Source organism: Odontomachus brunneus, unplaced genomic scaffold, assembly GCF_010583005.1.
Source record: "Odontomachus brunneus isolate Ranch 3 - 2012 unplaced genomic scaffold, Obru_v1 Obru_scaffold_015, whole genome shotgun sequence".
Lineage (NCBI taxonomy): Eukaryota > Metazoa > Arthropoda > Insecta > Hymenoptera > Formicidae > Odontomachus > Odontomachus brunneus.
Genome location: NW_022639465.1, coordinates 2,742,578 through 2,763,304, shown reverse-complemented (window position 1 = coordinate 2,763,304; position 20,727 = coordinate 2,742,578). Strand labels below are relative to the sequence as shown.

Sequence of the window (20,727 nt, the reverse complement as noted above, 5' to 3'; positions counted from 1 at the left end):
GTATAAGTGAGCAGTCTATTCTATAAGTCTGCGGTCGGGTATTCTTTCGGGGCGCGCGCGTGGCTTTTCTTTTCTTTCCTCTCTTTTGATCGTCGAAACGAAAGCGACAAGGAGCACGGAAATCTTGACAAAGCAGAAAACGGAATAAACGTCCCTCCTTCCTTTTGACACGTTTTTGCCAATACAAATCTATATAAATGGTGACTACTCCGGGAGATCGAGTGAAAAATTAGAATTTGGACGATGAAAAGGCGAAAACGGAGGATAAACTCTAGGTGACTTGCGCGAGTTTCTGCTGGGAGAATGGATACTATACAGCTGGGCGCTATTGTAGCTTCGACGGTGCATTTTGGAGGATTTTCTCAATCCGCCACCCTTCTTCGCGGGATAATTCGGTAATTCCAGCGATTACGGTATTTCTCTGACTCTCTCTTTCTTGCGCGCCATACACGCTTCCGGGATAGTATTCGGAATGCAATTTCGTCCGCTATACGCAGACAGAATATTATAGCTTTCCATTTCATACAAATTCTTTTCAATTTTTTTCAAATTACATTTCTAATAGTACAAACATAAATTATCACTGAGGTCTATCTTACTAAAGAACACAGTAAATTTTGTCAGAAACATAGCAAGTTTTTTTAACAACATACTTCAGTCCGAAAAATATAAATAGCACGTATAAAATGAAAAGATAATAAATTACTGCAAAATGTCAATCGCAAAATTATACTTCCACTGCAAAATTCTGCAAACATTCTTGCTATAAACTGCTTTCCGTATAACACACGAATGTGTTATGTACGACTTTGTTTACGCTTTGTTTACGCATAAACTCGGTTTGTTTACCGTATTCGCGTTTGAAATAAATATACTCAATAATGTCGTCGTTGAGTTGGTTTTGCGCGGTGGTGAAGATTCGGACATTGTTAATTATTTGTTGTTGAATTTTCGCGTAGAAAATTCACCGAGAGACAATTTAAGAAAGACACGAGACAGAATTTTAATATTAAAGATCGTTTTTACCGGTGTTTATTAATAATCGATCGATTTTAATTAACAATACTACTTATCATCCTCATAGCTATTATCATAGTATAAGGAGCAAGAGGGAGAGTTTCTCGAATTATACACGGGAGCTAACCGACACTGGTAGAATCGATCTCAAATCGCCGAAATGTACATTAAACATTTATTTTGATGAACAAAAAGGAAGAAAAAAGAAAAAAAACACACGCACGTAAACAAACGTATGTTTTCCACACAAGCAAGCGTGTTTATCTCTTTATTTATTTACGTTCGTGTGAGAAATGTTCTCTCGGTGATTTTAGCGGCGGCATGCTTCAACAAGTTACGGGAAAGGTCTCTTACTACCTCTGAGAAAGGTCTCTTACTACCTCTGAGAAAGTCGGCGGTGGTGATGAGGAGACCTTGCAGAGTCCTACTGTGATGATGAATCAGATTGTGAAAATCCGCCCGGGCTTGTTGCTTCAATTGCTTCTCCATTTCCTCGTCGCAGCACTTGCCTCCGCATATTGCTGGGGAAAAAGAGAGAGAAAGAGATGAGAAAAGAGACAAGAAAAATTGTATTTCGTGTTACTGCGCGACAAGCACACACACACACACACACACACACATACATGTATTCACGCGAAAACGGGAGTTCGAAGGCGCGCGCTCCCCTTTTATTCAACTCGAGTTAAATCAAATTGAAGAGAGCGCGAGGGGATATAAATTGTACATTAAGCCGCAGAAATTCGCACGCTTGTTCGGTTACTCGCTCGCTCGCTCGCTCGCTCACTCACTCATTCGTGCGCCAACCCGTACTTCCCAAAGTCCAGCTATCTCTGACCTATTTTCGTGCGAAAATTACAAATCTCATTCGTGAAAGACAAACGCGATTAAAATCCGATCGTAGATTCCGGTAATTCGATCAAACGGAAATAGTGCCGCGTCGAATTGTTTTACCCTCTCCCCTTCTAGCCCTCTGATATTACATTCTATTAAATTAATCGAATTTCAGACTGCCCCCCTTCTCCATAAGCACCATTTTACACTCATGTAGCCCGCTCGTACACGGATTTTCGATGATGATTTTCGAGCGGAATTACATACACCCGCAATTTGTCTCGATATTCCAAATGCTCATCGTCTCCGCGTCGTTCGCCTCTGTTCCGCCACGATCGCCCGCCTCGTTAATAATTTCTACACGCGCGAGTTTGTTCCGTTTCATGCATATGCGCGCAATTATCTATAATTTGTGTTACGTATACAGAGTGTTCGGTAACTGACGGAGGTACCGCGGTGTCTAGGCAGATTAGGTCAAACAGAACAAAAAAAATTCCTTTGCCATTTTGCAAACAACCACGTAAAATTTAGAGTTATTGATCAAAGAACATTAGTGGATGATTACGCGTTATACGGAAGACTGGTGCATCATTTTGCACAACAATCTTCTTTAATTAATAACTAAACATGTATGTGATCATTTAAAAGATGGTAGAGAGCTTTTTTGTTCAGTTCAACCTAATGTACAAACGTACACTGAGAGAAATATCTGATGATATTAACCAGAGTTCTATTTAAGTTTACCAAACGGTATGGTGAATAATCGTGTAACAAGATATCTAGTCAATGATACTAAATCATCTGGTGAGCGCATTATCTAAGTAACATTATAGCAATGCTTAAATACGTTTACTAAACCGTCTGGTACAGCATACAATTCATTTGGTGAATGTTATTAATACAGTTATGGAGTGTTAGACTTCTTACCTAACCTAAAATCTAACCATATTATATATAATTTTCATATACTTACTGTATATAATCTTCTATATTTCTGTATATTTACTTCTATTTATTCTGTATATTTACTTCTAAATTCGTCGACATATTTTAAGAAATTTCATTCTTCCAAATATTTGACGGTTTCAGCGTTTACTCTTTTATAGCACCGACGTCTTTACAAATTAGTATAGATGAAAAAGGAAACGTCACAGCGAGTAACAATTAACTATCGCGTCAATAGTATCACACGTCTAGAGAGAATTACCAAACGGTCTAGATGTCTACAACTAAATGTCTCAGTATTGATTACCAGTCGCGTCGAGGCATCGTAATCAGAATATTGGATATGTGAACCAGATATCGCATATAAATTCACCATATTACTTTCATAAGACGAGTATAGTGTCATTCACCAAGTCATTTCTCTCAATGTGACAGACGTCGCCATCACAGCTCGTATGGCGCGTGATCATTCACGAATCTTTTCTGATTGATTACTTAGAATTTCGCGTGTTGTTCGCAAAATGGTGGAGGAATCTTTTTGTTCAGTCAGACCTGATCTACCTGTACATCGCGGCTCCTCTGTGAATGTCCTACCGGACACCCTGTATCGCAGCAAAAGCATGCATAATGCGTGAAACTGAACGCAGCCTAGGTAAATAGAAGTTGCCGAGCGCATTCTGCCGGCCGCGCGCGCTTAGCGCATTACGTTAATCACCATGTTCGGCGGGAGGCCGCGCGGTAATAATAACGTTATGCCGCGCGATAATTTCGCTCGCGATCGCGGCGAAATAATGCCGTCGCGAGAGATCGCGATCGAAATCCTGATCGAAATCCGGATGACGCGCGCGTCCCTCTTCGCCGGCGGGCGAACCGGTTTCGCGCTAGCGCGAACGCCGCATCAAATTTAAAGAGATCGGGGTTGTGTATTGCTTATTCGTTGGACGGATTATACATTTATATTATGTGCGTGGCGCAGAGAAAAATGTGGGTAAATAGAACGAACACGAAGATGCAAGTGTGCAGGAGCCAAGTCGAGGAATAAATGTAGAAACAAGCGCGGATAAGTGAATTTTGATACGGACACAATACAAATATCGGCACTGCGGCGAACGTTATTTCTCCGCTCGTGCGCTGAGAGAAAAAGCGGTTGACCTCATCAAGAGTTAATGTTATTGCCGGCACAAACTGTATATCTTCTTGTTCCAACAAGAAAACAGCGATATCAATGTATACGCAAGATGTATAGCAATGTATACAATTAACATTGTAGAAAATAATTAACGTAAGATTTGGTGTGTGTACAAAAATACTTCTCCCGACTCTGTACAATAAACAAAATACAATCTCATTCTTAGCAGATATGGCTCCAAAAGGATTCTTCTGAAATTTCAAGAGGGAAATATCAAAGATACAAGAATTCTAGTTGTAAGATATTTTCTAAGCCCATATCCCATATTCCAAGTGATAATTTCTACCGACAAAATATTCCTCTTCTAATGAGGAGAAATAATATTGTGTTTAGAATATTTTCTTTCTGGTTTCAGAAGAGTCCTCTTAAGATCATACGTAAGAGGATTCCGCGCTGAGGATGAGATTATATACACATATTTTTTTATGTAATTTTTTTATTATATGATTACAGTAATGAATACCAAACACTGTTTTTTTTTTTGGTGCGCGAAGAGAGGTTATTGCCGATATTCATCGAGCACGTAATGATAACGCGCGTGTATGTCTTCCTCCTTATTTTTACATCGTTAAAAATAAGTTGTCGCGGTTCGTGAGCGACGAATAACTTGTCACGTTGACGAAGAAAGAAACGGACACGTGTTACGCAATGTGTGCTGCGTCGCAGTCGTATTAGCCAATAGGATTAATAGCTTCAAAGTTCCGAGAAGCGTCATAAATCAAGATCGCTCGTGGAACGAACGCGACGGACACGTAAGAGAATGTGAAGGAATCAGGTCGCGAAAAAAAAATAAATCGCGGCACGGCAGCGATACGGGGTTTCGAGAGCGCGCATAATCATTACGAAGGATCGATTTCGAAGATCCGAGGAGAATTGCTCGAGACGCGCATTAAATTCTTCGCCCCCTTTCCCGAAGAGGTCTCACCTCCCCGATTGGAATCAATCGCGCGAGACAGACTATAGGTTCTCGGAAGAATTCCATTTTATTCAACTACCCGTTCTCCCGAATATGCAAGTGAACGAACACCACGATAATGGAAAATCTCGTATTCAGTCGAGTCAAATTGGAGCCTAATATGTCTGATAAATTCCACATAAAACCTGACACCGCGAAAAGAGACAGACAGAGATAGAGAGAGAAAAAGGGGGGGAGGGGGAAGAAAAAAAAAATTACCGTGAAACGAACAGGACGGATGTTGAACCGCGTCTCGACCAAGTTTCAGTCAAGTGAATTACACGTTGACGCAGCGGCGAAAATAAAGATGGATCAAGTCCGCTTTCGGTACATTTCCCGCCGAATATACACGAGATACAGCTTTAAAATACTAATTTCCGGACACGTGCATTGGGAAAAAATACATAGTATAGTTTCTCTCTTTTTCTGTATAAGTTCTTTTCAATGTTACTATGTTTTTAGCAGTGAAAAAAGTGACAGATTGTCAACAAGGTCTCACTTGCTCACTTGAACATAGTAAATAGGGCTCCTAAATATTCAAATAAATGACTATCTGGGTATTCGAGATCGATTCCGATCTAACACTTCAAAAGCACATTATTCGGGTGTCTGCGTATCTCATGAGAAATACGAACAGTTGAAGCGTCAAATCCGGATCCGAATCTATATTTATATCTATAGGGTCACCATCCTCAAACTTCGCGTATATAATATCGCAAAACGGTATGGCACTTTATGTTCACCTCATCCGTTCGACGTTCTCTCGCGAAGTTTGAGAATGGTGATCTGGAACAGTATATCTATACCGATTTATTAATCGTCAAATATTCGAGAGGGATTTCTATTGCCACGGTCATGTTTGACCGACTCCGTCGAAAACTTAGATTCGGATCCGACGTTTCAACTGTTCGTGTATCTCATGAAATACGCGGATCTGCGCATAACTCGTATTTGAAATGTCATATTTATCCGTTATTCGAATAATCGGGTACTCGGATAGTGTCAGATCCAATTCAATATTGAAACAAATTTAATAGTCAATTTTCCTGACACACAGCAAACACCGGAAACACAGCAAATTTCTTAATAGCACACTTCAGTTTCCAAAATATAAACGGCTCACATGAAATGAGAAGATAATTATCTTCTCTAATAATTAAGTTGTGTGATTTCTGCTGTTTTTCCTGATGTACAGGAAGAATTTATAAAGCTGTAACGTTAATGTGTTGACAAATTATAATCTTAAAAATATTTTACTTTTCTTGGTGTTCTCATCATGAGGCCTATGCTTCAAAGGCACATTATTACAGAGTGTCAATCTGTTTTCAATAGGTTATAAGATTCTATAGTAATTTTTACTATAAAATTCTCTCTGTGTGTGTATCTAATCCTGAGCATTCTTGTTGTTCTGATCTTTAAACTAAACTAAATTTAAACTTCTCCAATATAGAATATATGCATATATTGAATGCATGTTTACATATATATATATATACACACATTTTGGTATGTTAACAGTTTATGCATTTTAATATACATATTTAAAGAGTAAAACAATAAAAATGTACGGAATTAGAACATTAGTTCTTGTCTTACCACAAACACGGAAATATCGACTTTGCTCTTGTGGTGTATATCGTGTTATCGTGCCGAGAGCTAATAATCGTTATTACTGAATGGTAAAAATACTCGTATTTAATCGCGCCGCTTGTTTAGTCGCATACGTTTCGCTTGTGGAAATGTCGATTCTGTTCCTGTATCTTCCTCGTTCTCGACTAAGTATGAGATCGAGTGTCAGTTTAAAAAAGCTGTATCACGTCTGTTGTCAACGGACGATTCATTGGTCGGCCGTCACTGTCGAACACGCGAGCTCGAGCAAGTCGGTTTAATCTTAATCGAAATGAACGTCGATCAATTGATCGCAACTGTAGGAGGAAACACTTGTTGTCGCAGAAAAGTCGTCCGCCAGATCGCGGATCGAGACACGCTTCGGAATGAAAATTGATCCCTGGCAATGTCAATGGTCCGACGAGTGGAAGTTGACCAAGTTAATGTTTACGTTGTCGCTCGGGCGTTCCGCCGCAATGTTTACTCGCGAGTACTAACAGTCTTTGACATTAACGACCTCAAATTGACAACATCGATAAAGAGCATCGTAATTATAAAACCGGAGACTCCTCCGGAGGAATATTTCGCGTCGCCGTTTTTTTTTCGTTTATAATCGGAACAGTATTGAACGGAGACACGCCGAAAAATTGGCCGTAATCGATTGGAGAAGCGAACGATCGTAATGTGATTAAAAATTCAAAGGGATACCCTGCAACGCGACGACGACGACGCGAAACATTGACACGAGTGCAAAAGAGCTTGAAAGTGACTTACTCTTCGAAAGATCCTTCGCCGGCACTAGACTGATGTTCTTGCTGTCGAAAAACGGCTTGACCCGGTCGCAGTCTGTGACGTTGACGGCGATGAGGAAGTCGTTGTCGTTGTCGACGGCGCGCACACGGAGCGACGATTTCGTGTATGCCGTGCGGGTGCAATCGTGTAAGAGGAGGATGATCGCGAGCAGGACCGGCGTGGCTCGCGGTGTTATTTTCATTTCGGCAAAATGGCCCCGGCGCGACGGACGGCCGGAGGAAGAGAAGAGAAGAGAAGAGATGAGAGGAGAGGAGAAACCCGAGGGGAATGCGCGCGAGAAATCGGCGGCGGAGATACTCGCGAGGAATCGTTTTTCTTCTCGACAGTGGTCCTAGATTCTTCTCCTCGCTCGTTCTTTTGCAGCTTCTTCTTCTCAGTTTTCTACAGATTAGGATCGATCGTTTGTAGAGTCATTCACCGTATCGGAACGCGATGATCGTTCCTCGAACGATCAGCGGACGCGCCGTCAGACGGCACGACGGCGAAAACGAGCGGCGGTATTGTTGCGAGCACTCGGAGCATGCGGCGCGAACATTTGAGGCGCTCACAAGGGGAGGAGGAGAAAGAAGAGAAGAAGAGGAGGAGGAGAAGGAGGAGAAAGAGGAGGATGACGAGGAGGAGGAGGAGGAGGAGGAGGAGGAGGAGGAGGAGGACTTTAAGGAGGAAAGGAAAGACAGGGGGAGAAAGAAAGAGAAAGAAGAGAGGTCAAAGACGGCGATCGCGACGAGTCCAGGCAATATCACGTATATTCAACAGCGCTCCCGGCCAGTCAGTTCGTGTTATAATGCGAGATGAAAGTATGTACTTCACGCGTGTATGCGTGTACACACACACGCACGACTGGCTGACAGACAGATGGACAGACGAACGAACAAACGACAGGCGCACGCACGTACGCACGGCCGCATGCACGCAGGCGGACTCGTGATCGCGAGAGCGAACAAAACGAGACGCGAAACGCGCACACCCGTCACGAGCGACTCGACGAGACTGAAATTGACGCGAGTGAAAAACAGCTCGAACCGCCTCGGCCGGTGGCGCGCATGTCCGTTTGTGGCCGAAGCGTGACATGTACGAAACGGAGTGCAGCGACATCTCGCGGCTCACCAACGAATCTATCCGCACAACTTCACGCTCGTGATGGTAACTTACCGTCAACGGTCTTTTGCCGGAGGGTAATTTTCTGTCGACCATCCGTGCTTATATTTATCATTAATGAAAGGTACTATCTAGAGGTAATTTTACTAAGAAATGTACCTAGAGATAATTTCATTCAATATTACAAGGTGTTTCGTTAATAACATATCGTAGGATTGAAGTCCGTATTAATAGTTGTTACAACTGATATGAGAGAGATACGCAATTAGTTTTTTGGTCGAAAATAAAAATTGCAATTATATATAAACGTCATATATATCATAATTCAATCACAAAAGCTGAGATCTAATCTGAGTATTTCGCACGTAAAACAAATTTCAAGGATTATTAATATAAGCTTGAATGGATTTGCATGGTAATCTGGTGTAGTAGGTGTAGTAATCAATTAATTTTCTATCAAAACAATCTTAATACGTGTTTATATTGGAATAATTTTAATGTCATGTAATTATAAGTATATATAAGGGGAGACGTTAAATTGAAAAATGCAAACCTTTCGTTACTGCAAACGCCTTTCAAGGTACAAAAATAATTATAAGCGACGGACACGGTCTTCGCGCTAAAGAATTAGATGAAAGTAATCATTCTTCTGGTCTGATTGACTTGCCACACGTTCAACGCTTCGTACTCCTCGATACACTTATATATAGGATCAGGTTTGAACCCTTTGCTCGTGCATCGCTCCAGGATATCTGAAACTTTGACAGTCTTCTTGTCGCCGGCGAGTTCCCTTATCAAATGGAAGATTCTGTTAGTCGGATTCTGTTGCGTATTGTTTGTGCGTTGTTCAGAGTAATTGATAGAATGTTTGGACATCTCGACCAGTCTGTTCGCCTCCGCTATGTCTTCCTTATCAACCACGTCGACCAGTCGCAGTCGCGCCAATGCCGTCGACAGTCGAAGAACAGCCAGCAAGTTACGGGCGGAGGTAAATGTCTTATCGTGACTGTTACGCGCTTCTTTCCGCATTTCTACGTAAGAATCTACAACGATATAATTTTGCAAAATATCCGTCAAATACTTTAAAGTACAAATACGATAATGAGTAATTTTAAGACTCGACACAATCATATGTTAAAATAATAAATATATGACAACTTTATAATAATGTTATTTATGCGTATACATACCAACAATATATTCCGTTAATTCCTCCGATACGGCGGGTTCTTTTGCTTTGCACAGGTTTATATATTTTCTAATCAATTTCATGTCAATAGCTTGCGTCTCTGTCGGAGGTTGCGAGCAATGTTGGTGAACATAGGTGATGTGCTGCGCCAGTCTATAACAAAACAAATGTTTGCATTAATTTACCAGCATATATAAACTTTATATAAAATTTAAATAAATTATAATATAATTATATTACAACACAGATAAACAAAACACAATCAGGAAACCAGAAGACATCAAAGCACTTGACAGACTGAACAACTCCAGGGACAGAAAAAAGAACAAAACTCCATCACTACCTTCCTTCCATACATATAGGGAATTACAGACAAAATTGACAGAATCCTGAAAAAATACAATATCAAAACTATCTACAAACCATCAACAAAAATAGGACAGTATCTGAACAACCCAAAAGATAGAAGACCTCCACTAGACACTCCTGGAGTATATAGAGTCCTCTGCTCCTGTGGCAAAGTCTATATAGGAGAAACTAGAAGGACACGTATAAAGGAACATCAAAGCGCAGTCAAACCGAAAAATGTAACGCAGTCAGCACTAGCGGAACACAATTCAGAAAGCAGATACAAAATCCTGTTCAACGAAATAACAGTACAACTACTTCCCTAGGAAATACAGGAAATCTTTGGAAATTCAAAAGCACTCCAACAATCTCAACAGGGATAATGGACAAAAAATCAGTCCAACCTAGCAATCCGTCCTCCCGGTTTCCAAAACATGACAGACAACAAATTCCCCACCACCATCCTCCTTGCTACCCCCTTCTCCTCCCTCCTCTTCCCCTATACCAACTACTATATAAAGGAAGACTTCTCAGGAGCAACTCGGCATCGGGTCGTTCCTCCCTGATGAAGCGGACTGAAATGTTCGCGAAACGTCGGAATCAAACAAAGTTGAATCCACGCGGCTCAAACCCGGAAACTAAATCTAATATAATATATGAAATTAAAGACAATTTAAATATATCTGAAAGAAGCAACTTGATGAGTTGATACCTACTTGAGATCGTTACTTCGATCTGCACGGTCCTGAATGAGCCACAATAGATCAAATCGCGATAGCAACGCAGCGGGCAATTGAATGTTTTGTTCAATCGTTCTCTGTGGATTGTATCTGCCGTAAGCCGGATTGGCAGCGGCTAATATGGAGACTCTGGCATTCAAGCGGGCCATTATACCGGCTTTGGCGATCGATATAGTCTGTTGTTCCATCACCTCGTGGATCGCAGTTCTATCCGCGTCTGCCATCTTATCGAACTCGTCGATGCAACATACTCCGTGATCCGCTAATACTAAAGCACCACCCTCCAGCACCATTTGACCGGTCAGAGGATCTTTCATAATGGCAGCGGTCAAACCTACGCCCGAAGATCCTCTTCCAGTAGTATATTGTGATCTTGGAGCCAATCGCGTGATGTAAGATAACAACTGCGACTTGGCCACACCAGGATCTCCCATCAGGCAAATATTAATGTTGCCTACGAGTAACGTTTCAGTTAAATTATCATTTTGAAAAAAATCATTTATTACTTTGTCATATCATATACGTTCGTAATAAAATAGGACAAAAAGGTACACATAAGCAATAAATCAAATCTCCAGTTTGAATTAATATAGAATAAAGATATTAAATTCTTAAATTGATGTAAGAAATCCATTGTGATAAAAAATTCATACTTCTATTTACCTCGAATCTTAATATCGCCTTTCTTCTTGTCCGTTCCACCGACAAGTAGCAACAGCAACGCTTTCTTCACATCCTCGAGCCCATAAATCTCGGGAGCTAAGGAAGAAGCCAATTTGTCATAAAAATCGTCTTGCGATAGTAAATTTAGTTCTTCAGCAGTCAGTTCGGTGTTACTATCGTCTGTCGAGTCTGTATTATTAAGACATATTATTTTCTGAAAAAAAAAAACAAAAAATTCATTTTACACCAATCAACAGAAAACAAGAAACTGTGATCGTAAAATTAATATACTTATTCTTACATGCGCGTCCAAGTAAGTCTCGCTAGAAAGTGAAGGGCCAGATCTGGCATTGAAACCAGTCTTCACGAAAGGCAAGAACACACCAGTCACAATCACATGATCGCCTGGCATACAGTTCCTTGTTGTTTCACCTCTGCAGAAAATAGTCAAGGATCGTGGTATATGACCGACTGGGACTTGTTCACTCTGTAAAATGCAAGCATTAATAACTATCTAATAATTGAAGATCTCCGAGTATTCATAAACTTACGTGTTCTTGTAGTTTCATTTCTTGAAACTTAATAAATTTCGAGCCCTTTGTTTGCATGTACAATCTGCCACCCGATTTATTCACACGGCATCCGTCGCTTGGACAGGTTCGCAATGGCATGAAACTTAAAGATTGTATCTGCAATGACAAGTTGTGTAAAAAGAATAAATAGAAATATTTTTATAAAAAATTATAAAAATTATAGAGAATTTATCAATAAACTCAAAAATACAATTAAAAGGAGTTTGATTTCAGTTTACTTACAGGCTGGCTCACTTCTGAACCACACTCATCGCATGTGTATGTTGCTACAACGATCATTGGCTTCACTTCAGTAGTTTTTGTAATAATACCTCTAACTGTCACTAATTTCCCAATTTTGTCCGCCTTGATATCTCTTACTGAATAGGCTTTTGAATCGGAGAAATCTTTAAAATATACCTCACTAAAAGTCAATTATGTTTATGAACTACAAGATTTTGTCTTGTTTTAACAAATATATTCACATAAATTAAATTTTCTTACAAACGACGCATCAATTCAGGAGCATATTGTGTTCTGGTATCATGAGTGTCACCTGGTTGTCTATTGCGAGCTTGCATTAGTAATCGATGCTCCATATAAATATCCAAAGAATCTTTAGCTAAAACGGTTCTTTCTTTGAAGTCAGGTAGCATCTCTTGAACCAGCTACATAAAGAAACTTAATTATTGTCATACAATTATGAGGTATACATTCATGTCATATATAATAACTGAATAGTTATTTGCGTCTAATTTCAAATCTCATGCAATAATTCACTTGTGTACATACATCTAAAACCAAATTAGTATATCTTCGTGTATTGTTCGCAATGGACATAGCTAGATCATCATCAAATGTTTGCACATCATCCAAATCAATCTCAAAACTAATCTGTTCTCTGTGTGCTATCTTGGTGAGTTGCTCTCTATATTTAAAATACTTATCCGGCATATTATCATCCATTGAAACAAACTCCAGGAAGAAAGTCTTTAGTTGCTCTAAAATGTTTATTACATTTATATTAGCAAGTAAGCTTACTATGTTTAGGAAAATTATTGAAAGTAATCACAGTAAAATTAACTGAATAAATAAAAATCTTTCCATAAACAATTGTAAAAAAATATAAAATGTTATGTTTCATATTATTTCAATAGGCAACGTTTTCACTAGCGTATCAAAATGTAAATATATTCTAAATATTTACCATTATAAGAATTCAAGGGATATGTGTTGCATGGTTATATGAAAAACGTAAAGAAATTACCTTTATCTTTAACATAATCTCTCGATATTTTGCTCGCCATTTTTCACAAATTTATATAAGTACTCTCGCTCGACGTCGTCTTTTCACCCGTAATTATTCTCCAACAAATATTTATCAATTAAATGACAATCCTCAGTATACTCGCCCGGTTTTCGCGCGCAAATTACAAAACCATAATTTATATAAAGACTTGATATACGAACTATAGGCACTTCTAAGTTGCATTCAAGTGACACCACGCGGACTGAGCTTGCACTTAATTCAAGGAGAACACGCCCAAAAATTAGAAACAGCATTTGGAAACAGACTAGTTGTGAAAATCGGTGTCGACCAAAGCGCCGGCCGTGTGCGCGTGGCCGTCTTTAGCAGCTTTCTTTGTCGTGTGGCCATGTGGATTTGTTGATTAATAGTTGAAGATACCAGATAGTGCCGATAAAATGGTTAAAGCGAAGAAAGTCAAAATATCAAAAGGCGGCCCCAAAATAGGGCTGGCTGATCAAATAGAACTCGAGAAAACGGTGAAATTCAAAAATAGACAAAAAGTCAGGCACCGGACCGACGAAGACGAAGAGGTTAGTTCTCATATCTTGTATCCCTAGAAGAAAAACGAATATTCTTGATTCTAAAAACTATAATTAATATAAATTGATAATAATAACTTAAATGAGATGACACGTGTCAGGAAATACACTTGTGTAACCATTTCTTATTCAGTATGTAGCTCCTACTCTGACGAAAAAGATCCTGTCGCAAGCCAGGCAACAACAGCAAGAGCTCGAGGAGGAGGTCGGTTTAAGCGATTCCACGAGCGTGAAGAAACCGACAGTAAAACTAGGAACTGACTTCAGCGATGTGGAGGAGTCCAGTGACGAAGAGAAGGTGGAAGACATCCCTTACTACGAGAACATCGAAATAAACGAGGAGGATGAACGCGCGTTGCAGATGTTCATGTCCAAAGACCCGGTGCCCACGAGGACGCTGGCGGACATAATATTGGAGAAACTGACGGAGAAGAAAACTGAGATCGAGACACAGTTCTCAGATGCTGGCACTATACAGCTTCAGGAACTAGATCCGCGAGTCAAGACGATGTACGAGGGCGTCAGAGACGTCCTGGCCAAGTATCGCAGCGGCAAATTGCCGAAAGCTTTCAAGATAATACCCAGCCTCAGAAACTGGGAACAGATTCTCTACATCACAAACCCACCACAGTGGTCCGCCGCTGCTATGTACCAAGCAACCAGGATATTCGCTTCCAACCTGAAGGAAAAGATGGCCCAGAGGTTCTACAATCTGGTCCTGCTACCGCGAATCCGGGACGATTTGGCAGAATACAAAAGACTGAACTTTCACCTGTATCAAGCGCTGAGGAAGGCGCTCTACAAGCCAGCTGGATTCATGAAGGGAATCTTGCTGCCGCTCTTGGAATCCGGCACGTGCACGCTCAGGGAGGCTGTGATCGTCGGCTCCGTAATCGCGAAGAACTCCATACCGATTCTGCACTCCTCAGCAGCCTTACTGAAAATCGCGGAAATGGATTACACGGGTGCGAATAGCATCTTTCTGCGGATATTTTTGGACAAAAAATACGCACTTCCGTACAGAGTAGTAGATGGAGTAGTGTTTCACTTTCTCAGGTAAGTTATATACGATCTGCAAAGATGTATTTTCACAGCATTGTCTACAATGCGGTCGCAGTTAAGTTTTAAATACATAGCACTAGTCTTTGAATCGATTATGTATCTATTTTCTTCGTGTGAACCTGTTCATACATGACTTCGATAAAACTTTTCATTTTTCACGAGCTTACGTGAAGGAAATGAATAAATGATCGATTCAAAGACTAGTGCTATGTATTTAAAACTTAACTGTAACCACACATTGCAAACGATTCTTAAGCTACGATGGCTGCGTTTCATCGTGAACTACTTGCTTCTCATGTCGAATACGATCCACCAGATTCGAGCGAGACAAGAGAGAACTGCCAGTGCTGTGGCATCAGGCTCTCCTGACTTTTGTGCAACGATACAAGAGCGATATCAGTTCTGAGCAGAAGGAGGCTCTGTTAGATTTACTGAGGAAACAGTCGCATCATTCAATCACCCCTGAAATCAGAAGAGAATTACAACACGCAATGTGTAGAGATACAGAAATGACAGAACCCAAACCGGAACCGACGTCTCTCTGAATTACATTGTACATAGTACATTGTACATTATTACGAGTACATTGTACCTAGTGTATATATATATATAACACAATATTAAAAATATTGTATACCGTTATAACGTAATATCATATACACGCTAATTATAAATAAAAATTTATCAAACGAGATTGAGATCTCATCGAACTGGATGCTTTATTTTCGAAAATCGAGCGACGAAATTTCGCTGACACGAACTGTACAATGTAAAAATACATTTTGTATTAGATCTTATCTAGAATTTCTTAAACAAGTACCTTCATTCTTTTTATAGTCGTGACGTTATAAAAAGGTGATCTATAACAAGACACATATAGATTAGATTAGACCGATTTGTTTAAGTTTCATTGGCAGATAAAACAAAGAAAAGTGAAGAGTTTAGAGTTAACAGACAAAATAAACAAGTTTTAATCAATATATAAGTAAATTCGCGTTTATAAAAAAATGTTCTACATGTAAGTATATCGTAAAGTGTAATATAAATGTAATCGTCTTAAAAATTCGATCAAACTGCAGTTCTAACGGTAATTACTCCCGTCAAACTCAATAATAATTTATACTCTAATTATGAAGTATAAATAAAATATACAACACAACTGATAGAGAAAAAGAGAGAAATCAACGATCAGCTGATCAATATCATAAATAAATTCTTCTAATATTATGCCGTACAAATTCTGCCGTTTCTCTTCACTGAATATCTATATCTCCGTATTGTCCTTGGAGCTTAGAGCTTTCAAATCCCTCTGCTTCATGTTCATGTACTCCGCATTCAGTGCGACTCGCAAGTCCATCGGGGTCATCTTTGTCACTGCCTGTTCGGACAAATATACGTTCGTCTTAATCAAAGACGATTCCTCAGTTGTACTCGATTCCGTCGCTCCCTTTTCAAATTCCTTCTCTGCCTCAGGTCTCTCGGAACTCGTTCGTACTTTCGAACAGGTCTCACGATCCCCATCGTTGACGTCCTTCAGCAGCGACTCGGATTTCTCGGCCAAACGATTTCCACTGACTAGCGCATCGCTCGCGTTCACCTCCGCGCCGATGTCTCTTTTCTCACGCTCGTAATTCTCCAAAATGTCCCTGCGTATCGCTTGAACCTGCGACTCGCTCTTGTTCGGCGACGGGACGACCGCGTTGTAGGGCCTCGACTGGTTGCTCATTTTCAGCGCTATAGGCACGGAGAAGTGAGAGTCGTCGTGGTTCCCTTGCAGCTTGTCCGACCCGTTGATAACTTCGTTTACGAATATTTCTCTCTCTTCTTCCTTTATCTGATGATTGTCGATTTCCTTCGCAAGTCCCTCTTCTACGATGGATTTCTGCAGAGCGCCCTTCGACAAAACGTTCAAGACGGGACCCTTCATGCTCTCCGAATCGTTGAACTCTGTCCTTCCTACTTTCGTCTCATCGTTACGTATCGACGGTTCTTTACTTATCGATAGCTTCTCGGGTGTTTCCAGGTCGACCGTCTCTATATGAACGGGCCTATCCATCGCTACGTCTCTCGGCGATTTTTCAGCCTCTTCCGCGATATCCCGAGAGATTTTCAGAAGCGGATCTGACTTTTTCTCGTTATTTTTAGGCGCAGTGTTCACGTCGTTCGTCTCGTCCGGCGTATGCAGCTTTTCGCTTGATTTCGTTTTGTCCGCTACATTCCATTCTTTGTCCTCCAAGATCTCTTTGTTACGTTTACTCTGGTCGACGTTGACATCGTTGGTTTCCACGGCTCTCCTGTCGCTTTCTTTCAAACTATCCTGTACCAAAGTATCTTCCTTTGCGTTAAATTGCATCTTTTTCTCACTTTTCTTGAGTATCTCGTCCTTTGCCATTCTTTGCTTCTCCCTCTCGAATTCCTGCTTCTGTTCCTTGATATCCTTTAGTATTTCCTTTTGCTCCTGCATCATTTGACGTTGTTCCAACTTGTGCTTCTCCAGCGTTTTTCTCAGTTGCTCATGTCGCTCCGCTGCTCTGACGTTAGCGACGTCCCCGTCGGCCGCCAATTCCGACTCCTCCTTCTTTATCGCGTCTAAATTAATGAGATTGTCATTCTTCTGCAGGTCCACGGATCGCTCCTTTTCCTCAATCATCTTTATCTTCTCTTCCGCTTTCAATGTGACGACGGACTCGTCGAGCTTAGCGATATCAGCGACTTGTGGCTGCACGTTCGAGTTTTCACTTAATGTCTTAATAGTTTCGACTTCTCTTATTTCAGGTACAAGGGTACCGGGTGCCGCTACTATCTTGTCAGACTTATCGGCACTTGGTTTCTCGGTGACGATCACACGCTCGACAGGTATCGGCGGCTCTTGCCGAATATCTTTCGCTTTCACATCCAACACCTTATCGAGAACATTTATCTCAGGTACTTTATTCAGTTTCTCTGTAACAGAAAGAAATACGAAATCAGATGGCGACAACAATACAGTGGCAAAACAGTAGAACTCGTGTGACATCATACCTTTTACTCTGGGAATGAGCTCCAAGCTATTGGGAGCTTTCGGAATGATTTGCAAATCGTCCTTAATTATGTTCAACGGTAGATTATTGATCTGAGCGAGCGGTTTATTCGTCACTGCCAGTTTTGTGTTCGTGGACTCCTCCATGGCGTACAAATTAGCGTACGTGCCTAGAACCATGATCCAAACGCCGATGATTAAAATACCCTACGCACAAAAAGAGAATTAATTACATGGAGACGATGTAAAAGATCTGAAATATTAGAGAAACCTTTACCTGCGCTAGTAGCCTTTCGTTGGTGTTTTTGCTACTTATAGATATAAAAAACACCGCTGGGAATATTAAACAGATCATTACTCCGATCGTCGAGCCCACGATGCCGAGAACAAACTCAATGTTTGGCACTAGGATTCCGATGATCAACGAGATGCTGACTACAGCGATAGTAAGACAGCGAAACCTGGATTCCGGCAGATAATTGACAGACGGCTCATGAGTGTGTACCTAATGAAGAGAATATGAATTAAGAGTTAGAGAGAACAGCGAATCCAGTAAGATAAACGTCCTCATGATTGAATTGATAAGAAAGCACGATCAGTTTTTTTATATTTTTATTAAAAAATTACTAACAAAAAATAATATTTACGTAAAACTTTGCTTTATCAATGATCGAAAAATAATAGAAAATATAAAATAAATATCAATTATAATGAGATACCACAGATAATGCCGGACTGTACCAGTAATTGAGTTGAAAAATGAATCGTGCCTTAATTACAGAATAATACAGACTTAATGATCGAATGCTCATAGTATAATATAAATAAATTTATAAATTAGCATAAAAAAAGAAGTTGTTTCTTTTAACAAAATTTCAAAGACTCTTTTAGAAATATTAGATACAAGTCCATTATTTCAATCATTGGGACAATAATTTATCTTACAGACTTTCTCTAGTGAAAGAGTTTCTGTTGAAGCATACGTACCCGTCGGAACAAGAGGGAATTCAAGCTCGCGCGACACGGAAAAATGACTAGAGGGAAGCTGAATGCGACCGAGAATACGAATCCTATCTTAATCAGTTCGGACGTAACGCTAGGTTCGAAACTCAGTAAGATATTCCCTGCAATGAGTGAGAACGATATGAAATGTAACATGATAACGGCGGCCGCGAAAGACTGCTGGAATTGTTTATTGCATGCACGATACGCGATTCCATCAAATTACCTGTGAACGATTGGGTACAGAATGCAATGTAACCGAACAAGCCAACGCATATGTATACAACGGTGCATATATTTAACGCTCCTCGTACAACGTCGTCCATCTTTTCTAACGATACATTGGGAATGGTCTCGTAAATCTCAAACAGTTGTGTCTGACAGAACAGAGCCATGGAGAAGATCGGTAGACATTGCAGAATGCCGGCTGGCCTCCAATAATTGATGTTATCGTACCAATCTCCAGCGAAAATATGCTGGGTTGACTCGCCCATTACCTATTTGAAAGAGAGAGAGAACAAGTGAATGAGCGTCACATTCAACATACTTTTTCTACGTGAGTATAATGTATTTTTGTACTTTTAGCACAAGGCAGAGGTAGAAGACGATAGTGGCTGTGCAAATGCTAGACAGACTATCAATGTTTCGAAGTAATCCTAGAGGTAAAACTATGAGGACACCAGTGGCAATCAGAAGACTGGTACGAATGTCCCCCGGAGTCTTGCTTATCATCTTGCCGATGATTTGAGGTCCCAGATCACCGACCACGACGAAATAGGCGATGCATGTGCCCAGGAGGAAGCCGATAATGAACAGCTCCACCAGGAACTTTCCCATGTGGCCAAACGCGTGAAAAGCCAATAGCTCAAAGTTGCGTCTTCTCGATATTACAGCAGACTTGACGAGGAAGTGACAGGCGAGTTGCGACAAGATGCTGCACAACAGCAGCACCAAGATCGCCAACACGATGCCGCACTGCTTGAAGCAGAACGGCATCGCCAGCACGCTCACGCCGATGATGCTGTTGGCGAGAGTCATCACGTGCGACATTTGGGAGATCATTTTGAGAGGGATTTCAAACACGCTACGTCCGATACTTGCGTCTTTTCCTCGCCGTGAGTCTCACATGATGCGATCGCGTCTCCCTTGAGCCTCTGCAAGTGAAATTCACGTATGATTATCGAAGACTTTTATAACCTGAAACTTAATTTTCTACGAAAAACAGGACGATAAAGAAGCTTTTTACTAACGGAAAATGCGAAGCAGTATCGCGTGACTCTTTCAACGCATATTCGGCACGCAAGGTGATTTCATGTGTAAATACTCGCGGCATAAATCGAGGCGTCTCTCTTCCAATGGGTCGCGATGAGGTTAGGGTCGCTGAGTGTTGACGTAGCGTGTTTGCGATTAGTATGTACCGAATGGCAATTATTCTAAAATTCTTGTCATTCGCAAGAACTACATTGTGCGTCACGCTCTCGATGAAGCGTGTTGCGGAAGGCGCCGATGACGAAAAAACATCGTGACGCCTACCGGCTTCTCGTGACTATCGCCATTTTGACTCCCGATTCGACTTGTTCTCCAAGTAACGGTACGTTGTATGTGCATACAAACGCGTTGAAATAATGACTGCATTAGGTAGAGAAAATTACTTTACAACTGTTGTAAAATTTATGAGTTTGACTGATATGTGTTCGCAAATTCAACCAAGATTAAGAGCATTAAAAGACCAGATTCACGAATTTTGCAACAGTTGCAGAACAGCTGCAAAGCAGCTTTCTCTGTCGAATACAATTAATGCAACAATAATTTATGCGTGTACATTGTT

General features: G+C 40.6%; 4 protein-coding genes across 4 annotated transcripts in view; 1 reads left to right on the top strand and 3 right to left on the bottom strand.

Annotated features, from left to right (window-relative positions):
• Positions 1-8,352, bottom strand: part of LOC116841482 (division abnormally delayed protein) — a 58,552-nt gene extending 50,200 nt beyond the window's left edge. The window contains exons 1-2 of the mRNA XM_032809466.1: positions 7,320-8,352; positions 1,398-1,538 (exon numbers count right to left, since the gene is read on the bottom strand). Coding sequence (XP_032665357.1) covers positions 1,398-1,538; positions 7,320-7,539 — 361 coding nt within the window. The 5' untranslated portion in view covers positions 7,540-8,352. The remainder of the gene's footprint in view (positions 1-1,397; positions 1,539-7,319) is intronic.
• Positions 8,353-8,917: 565 nt separating this feature from the next.
• Positions 8,918-13,425, bottom strand: LOC116841305 (DNA replication licensing factor Mcm7). Its single transcript, XM_032809085.1, has 10 exons — positions 13,236-13,425; positions 12,761-12,969; positions 12,473-12,636; positions 12,212-12,392; positions 11,948-12,085; positions 11,698-11,883; positions 11,397-11,610; positions 10,710-11,187; positions 9,647-9,798; positions 8,918-9,499 (listed from the first exon to the last, which is right to left on the bottom strand). Exons 1-10 carry the CDS (start codon positions 13,273-13,275, stop codon positions 9,084-9,086), a joined length of 2,178 nt encoding a protein of 725 aa, XP_032664976.1. The 5' UTR covers positions 13,276-13,425; the 3' UTR covers positions 8,918-9,083.
• Positions 13,426-13,567: 142 nt separating this feature from the next.
• Positions 13,568-15,576, top strand: LOC116841307 (bystin). The gene is made up of 3 exons (XM_032809088.1): positions 13,568-13,807; positions 13,950-14,872; positions 15,195-15,576. The coding sequence occupies exons 1-3, from the start codon at positions 13,673-13,675 to the stop codon at positions 15,421-15,423; spliced, it is 1,287 nt and encodes a 428-aa protein (XP_032664979.1). The 5' UTR covers positions 13,568-13,672; the 3' UTR covers positions 15,424-15,576.
• A 2-nt stretch (positions 15,577-15,578) lies between these two features.
• On the bottom strand, positions 15,579-20,700 carry LOC116841304 (putative sodium-coupled neutral amino acid transporter 10). The gene is made up of 8 exons (XM_032809084.1): positions 20,150-20,700; positions 19,479-20,053; positions 19,126-19,396; positions 18,885-19,021; positions 18,175-18,402; positions 17,900-18,104; positions 16,114-17,821; positions 15,579-15,738 (listed from the first exon to the last, which is right to left on the bottom strand). The coding sequence occupies exons 2-7, from the start codon at positions 19,959-19,961 to the stop codon at positions 16,143-16,145; spliced, it is 3,003 nt and encodes a 1,000-aa protein (XP_032664975.1). The 5' UTR covers positions 19,962-20,053; positions 20,150-20,700; the 3' UTR covers positions 15,579-15,738; positions 16,114-16,142.
• Positions 20,701-20,727: the final 27 nt, after the last annotated feature.

Bases quoted from the DNA above. Each gene is read 5' to 3' on its own strand.
- LOC116841305 (XM_032809085.1), bottom strand. From the start codon at position 13,275: ATGGCGAGCAAAATATCGAGAGATTATGTTAAAGATAAAG. The intron at 11,884-11,947 runs GTAAGTTTATGA...TGCATTTTACAG, and splicing joins AAATGAAACTACAAGAACAC to AGTGAACAAGTCCCAGTCGG. The intron at 11,188-11,396 runs GTAAATAGAAGT...CGTTACTCGTAG, and splicing joins AGGCGATATTAAGATTCGAG to GCAACATTAATATTTGCCTG.
- LOC116841304 (XM_032809084.1), bottom strand. From the start codon at position 19,961: ATGATCTCCCAAATGTCGCACGTGATGACTCTCGCCAACAGCATCATC. The intron at 18,105-18,174 runs GTAAAGGTTTCT...TTTTGTGCGTAG, and splicing joins ACGAAAGGCTACTAGCGCAG to GGTATTTTAATCATCGGCGT. The intron at 17,822-17,899 runs GTATGATGTCAC...TTTCTGTTACAG, and splicing joins GCTCATTCCCAGAGTAAAAG to AGAAACTGAATAAAGTACCT.
- LOC116841307 (XM_032809088.1), top strand. From the start codon at position 13,673: ATGGTTAAAGCGAAGAAAGTCAAAATATCAAAAGGCGGCCCCAAAATA. The intron at 13,808-13,949 runs GTTAGTTCTCAT...TTTCTTATTCAG, and splicing joins GGACCGACGAAGACGAAGAG to TATGTAGCTCCTACTCTGAC. The intron at 14,873-15,194 runs GTAAGTTATATA...ACGATCCACCAG, and splicing joins GTAGTGTTTCACTTTCTCAG to ATTCGAGCGAGACAAGAGAG.